The sequence below is a fragment of the Hordeum vulgare genome, chromosome 5H (genome assembly GCF_904849725.1).
Source record: "Hordeum vulgare subsp. vulgare chromosome 5H, MorexV3_pseudomolecules_assembly, whole genome shotgun sequence".
In the NCBI taxonomy this organism is placed as follows: domain Eukaryota; kingdom Viridiplantae; phylum Streptophyta; class Magnoliopsida; order Poales; family Poaceae; genus Hordeum; species Hordeum vulgare.
The window spans coordinates 542188470-542193520 of NC_058522.1; the positions used below are offsets into that span (position 1 = coordinate 542188470).

General features: G+C 46.0%; 1 protein-coding gene and 1 long non-coding RNA gene across 2 annotated transcripts; both read right to left on the bottom strand.

Moving 5' to 3' along the window:
• Positions 1-646: 646 nt before the first annotated feature.
• Positions 647-3159, bottom strand: LOC123452587. Its single transcript, XR_006632620.1, has 2 exons — positions 1377-3159; positions 647-1276 (listed from the first exon to the last, which is right to left on the bottom strand). It is a non-coding gene; the product is annotated as an uncharacterized LOC123452587 (long non-coding RNA).
• Positions 3160-3290: 131 nt separating this feature from the next.
• LOC123452586 (protein WHAT'S THIS FACTOR 9, mitochondrial) lies at positions 3291-4743 on the bottom strand. The gene has a single exon (XM_045129264.1). It carries the CDS (start codon positions 4618-4620, stop codon positions 3409-3411), a length of 1212 nt encoding a protein of 403 aa, XP_044985199.1. The 5' UTR covers positions 4621-4743; the 3' UTR covers positions 3291-3408.
• Positions 4744-5051: the final 308 nt, after the last annotated feature.

The window sequence follows — 5051 nt, forward strand, 5'->3', positions numbered from 1 at the left end:
TAACAGGATTTCTCTCTCTGTTACCAGCTCACCATGAACATGTAAAGAGGTTAAGACTTGTGGCTCATAAACCCTTATATTACCAACTCCTTCCGCTTGGTGCATAACAGATTAGCAGTGAACAGGGTTTCTTTAGCTTCAGACTATTCATCCAACAGGCATTCGCTTGCTGCGGAAACCAAAGACTTATCAATGATAAAATGAAATATGCACCTTGATATATAATCTTCTGTGGAAAAAGGACAAATGTTCCTCCTATCTATTATCAGGAAAAAAGAGTACAATTATACTCTCTCCGTCCGGAATCACTTGTCGCACAAATTGATAAAAATGAATGTATCTAGAACTAAAATACATCTAGATACATTCATTCATATGACAAGTATTTCCGGACGGAGAGAGTATTAACCTCAGATTACCTGCTGAATGCCTGCAAATCACTTGCAGCTCAACTTTCACGAGAGCAACGCTCGTCACATCTTTCCACGGCTTTGGCGAAACAGGCCTGCAAATCACATTATTGGTACTCCCTTCTTTCCAACAAAATGCATGTCAACATACACATAACTGCAATGTTGGAAATTATACACAAAACTTGCTCTCTAAAGAACTTGATAAGCTGAGAGAATGGACAATCTATCTCTTGCATGTTTTCAACTATACTTCATGGATATCCTTTTTTCAAATTAAGGAGCACTGTCCCAACTTCCATTCATTGTGAAAACTGATAAACAGTATCCTTCAGCAAATTACAGTGCATCACCAGCATAAACGAGAAAAAAACAAAAGACATAAACGAGCCAACTCCAGCTATTACAGAAAGGCGCTAGCACAGGCACAACTACAATACAAAAACTACACTGCAAGACTCCAGCTACCACATGTTTCCCCGGCTGAAATACAACTCAAAACAACCAGCACATCAAGCTCCTACTTAAGCTGCTCCGCTACAGCATGGAAAATTAACCTTCATGGGTATCTGAAAATGCTTCTGATATTTCTGTCTAACAGGGACCCCAAGACGAACTTACGCTGCTCCTTTGAACCATGGCGAGGGCCGTCCTGGACTCCTCGCCTGTCCGGGGCGCTTCCTGATCCTACAATAATGGAGATTGGGGGGGAACAGGGGAGGACGAGCTTCAGCTGGCGGGCATGGCGACGAACAAGGGAGGAGAAACTAGGGATTAGGTGAAACTTCCGGCGCCATCTTCATATCGCATCGCGCCTGCCACCAAGCCCACCTGGCAATCGACCAGAGCCACGTAGGCTAAACCACCTGTAAAACACACTTTAATAAGCGTGAGGGGGTGCTTTCCCTGGTTTTCAAGAGCTCGGGGGGTTAATTAACCGGCATTTGAGCTGAGGGGGTGGATTACCCTGGTTCTGAAACTCCAGTGGGTTATGTGGACTTCTTTCGATCTATATTAGTTCCTTGGCCCTGGGATCTTGAAGGCTGGGTGATGTATGCTTCTGCTTCCTAGCCATCATTTCCATGTGCATCTGCTTGGGTTTCAGGGGATGAGCAATGTGAGATTGCTTGTGCTGCATGAACAACCTGAAAAGGAGATCCTGCTTTCCTGCCAACTATGTGATTCACTTCTCAAACGTAGATGTCTTGTGATCGATTTTGCAACTTTACGCCTCTACCACATAACCCATATAGCATTTCTCAGTGAATAAATGAATGCTGCATCAACCGCATGTAACTAGCAGTCCAATTATACACATACAACAAAATAGAGGATAATAATATCTTGAATTATATGACTGAAATTGTTAAATTTACTATTATGGGCGCGAAAATATATTGTAAGGACCCTGTCAGTATCAGCTTGTGAAATCAATAGTATAGTGTTTCATAGCAACTCCTCAAAGATAACTTGCAGCATACTGAAGCATCAATGAGAAGATTAGGAGCAAAACCTATGGTGAGATAGTACTGTGATCTAGCCGCCAACCAAATTCGCGGTCCATTTAGCCGATCTTACCTATCCTAGAGCACATAATCTTAGTAAATTTTATATGCGGAAAGTAAGTAACTAACTATAGAACAAAGCTATCGTAATTCATGCATGTCTAAGATGGTACCTTTCAGAGAAACTAATTCACCAGACTAATTTCACCTGCTTGGTTATTTGTTAACTTCTGCTAAGAAGCATAATAGCAATGTTTTGTTAGACTAGATAAATACTCGTGCAATGCTACAGAGAATATATGTTAGTGCATTGCTAAGAAATTTCTTTTATTGCATGAGTTGGTTAAACGTTTGTGTCATCATAGTCTCTAACTTTGTGCAAGTAAGAATAAATAAGGATGCATCAAACAAATCAACAAAATATGAGAACGCCATACATATGTCTGCTACATAGAATGTATGATAATTGCAGTAACTAATTTCTTGCCGACTTAAGAGGTAATCTATGAGGGTGAATGGGCCGCCAACAACTCAGATCTTTATATATCTTTTGTCAGATATGAGGGGTTTGCCTTACCCCAATCAACAACACTGTGCCACACACCAAAACTACACCTTAGAAGGCACTAACTGCTATCATATCATCAGCAATTTATTTATTCTGCACATACCAACGTAATATGATCAAGAAATGTATTTATTTCCCCTAACCTTTTTGACACCAAACATTTAAACTGTTCAAGCTTAAAAACTACTCCCTCCGTCCGAAATACTTGTTGGAGAAATCGATGTATCTAGACATATTTTAGTTCTAGATACATCCATTTTTATCCATTTCTGCGACAAGTAATTTCGTAGGGAGGGAGTATAAAGGAAAGATCTCGCTTGTTATTTGCCAGTAGATGTTTTCCGCGTTTTCCTAAAAATGTTTTCTCAATCAAGAATAGTACTTGTACACTTTCTGTTGTTAGTTGTTACCTTTCACTTGTAAGCAGAAAGAAAAGATGTTCAAGCAATACATTGGAAAGTCACAACAGCATCCAGCAAACAAGTCATTAGCCAAGCATATTGCGTCATGTATCACCTCAATGTACATCTTCCAGAAAATATTTGGACTTAAAGCTATCCCTAAGTGTCAGTCAACTAATCTAGAATCTCTACATGAACATGGTAAATACTCCCTCCGTTCCTAAATATAAGTCTTTTAAGCAATTTCACTAAAGGTCTACATACGGAGCAAAATGATTGAATCTATACTCTAAAGTATGTCTATATACATCCGTATGTAGTCCACTAGTGAAATCTCTACAAAGACTTATATTTAGGAACGGAGGGAGTAATATAGTAGATTGCGTAGGAGCATAACTCCTTTACCTGCATGCAAATTTGCTGCTTCCAAGGGTAAAACCCCCTCATTCTTGTTGCAAAAAATCCGTAAAAAACTGTATTGCCCATTTCCTTATTTTCTGATCAGTCAAAAATAATTAACATCCCTATGAAGGGGTTGCAGCTGAATTTACACCCTTTGAATCCTCACTCTCTTGATCCTCCGGATCCAGCTGTACAGGCTTCCCACTTCGCCGGCGCCTTATGATCTCCCGTGACTCCTCCATCAACCTAGCATACTTGCTCCTCACCTCCAGCATAGGGTGCTCCTCAATTGATGTGTGTCCCCCAGCCATGTAAGCCTCTTTGAGGACAACAAAGCATGATTTCTCCTTCAACAGCAAGTAGAATATATGTGGGTGCCGCTCAAACACCCGGTGAAACTTCTGCGACAGCCCCAGGTGCGTCCTGAGGCAGAGTAACCGTCGCCTCTCAGCAGAGCATGTCACAAACAGACTGAGCAGCTCATGGAGCACCCCGACCGCACGCTTCTCTGAAACATCGCTACCCCGATGAATGTTGCTGAAGTCCTCATAGGGAGAGATATAAGGCAGCTTCTGGAACCCCTCCATCCAGTCTCCAATCTTCCGCTTCAGCCGAAGACCCTTGGACGGGAACAGCGGGAAGGGCACCTCCTCTGCCGATCCGGACCGCCGCATGGCACCCATTTGAAGCACCGAAAGTGGCATTTCTTGATCCTTGGCATCATCCATGAGCCCCAGCTCCCTACCGTGGTTCTCATCCTCCGGACATACAACATCTCCGGTGGTCAGAATCCTGAATCCATCTTGTCCAATGTCGAAATCCGGGCGCTTGAAGTAGTCCTCTGGGATGCCGAGGTGCCAGAGCATGCCATGCGCGACGCTGAGCGGGAGGCGGCGGGCCGGGGACATGAGGAGGAGGCGGCGGAGGCGGGAGGTGATGTCGGGGCGGCGGGCGGCGAAGACGTCCCGCTCCTCCCGCTGGAGGCGCGCGGCGGAAGGAGAGAGGCGGAACCAGGGGTGGTTGTGCTCGGGCCCAACGGACTCGACGAAGGCCGCGGGGAAGCGGCGCAGGAAGGAGGCGACGCGGCGGTCCGAGGTCTCGAGCGAGCGGCGGAGCTTGGAGACCGCGGAGACGGGGGTCGGCGACGGGGAGAGGAGGCGCGCGAGGGAGGCGAGCGGGCGGAGGTCCCGCGCGTGCGCGAGCACCGGGACGGCGTCGAAGGACGCGTCCTTCTTCCACCGCATCTTCACCTCGACGTACCCCATGGCCTGGACGAAGGCGAAGAGCAGGGGCAGGGGCTTGGGCGGCCGCGGCGGCCGCGCGAGGGACCGCATGGCGCGGGGAAAGGGTTCCCGCGAAGGGGTTTGGGAACGGGAAGGATGCAGCCGGCGGTGAAGAGGAGGGAGGGGGCGGGGGTGGAAGAAGAAGGGTACAGAGTAGTTGGGCAGTGAAGAGAGGCAAAGGCGCCCTACAGGGGGCGGCGGCGCTGCAGGAGATCCCCCGTCTCTGTTCTGTTTTGGTTTTTTTTTAGGGTACCGTCTCTCTGTTTTTTTTAGACAAAACTCGCCAGTCTTTATTAAACTGAGTCAACCATTATTAAACCGAGTCAACCTCTACACGAAGGAAATCTAAGTCTCCGGATAGGCCTAACCAAACATCACGAGCATATCCAAGTAAAAGAGCATGCCTAACGAGTTTGTGAGCCTCAATATTCGAGCTCCTAAATTCATGAATGAAATTACAAGTAGTATAAGCACGAGATCGC

What these genes read in the sequence shown, in the direction of transcription:
- LOC123452586 (XM_045129264.1), bottom strand. Translation starts at nt 4,620, where the DNA reads ATGCGGTCCCTCGCGCGGCCGCCGCGGCCGCCCAAGCCCCTGCCCCTG.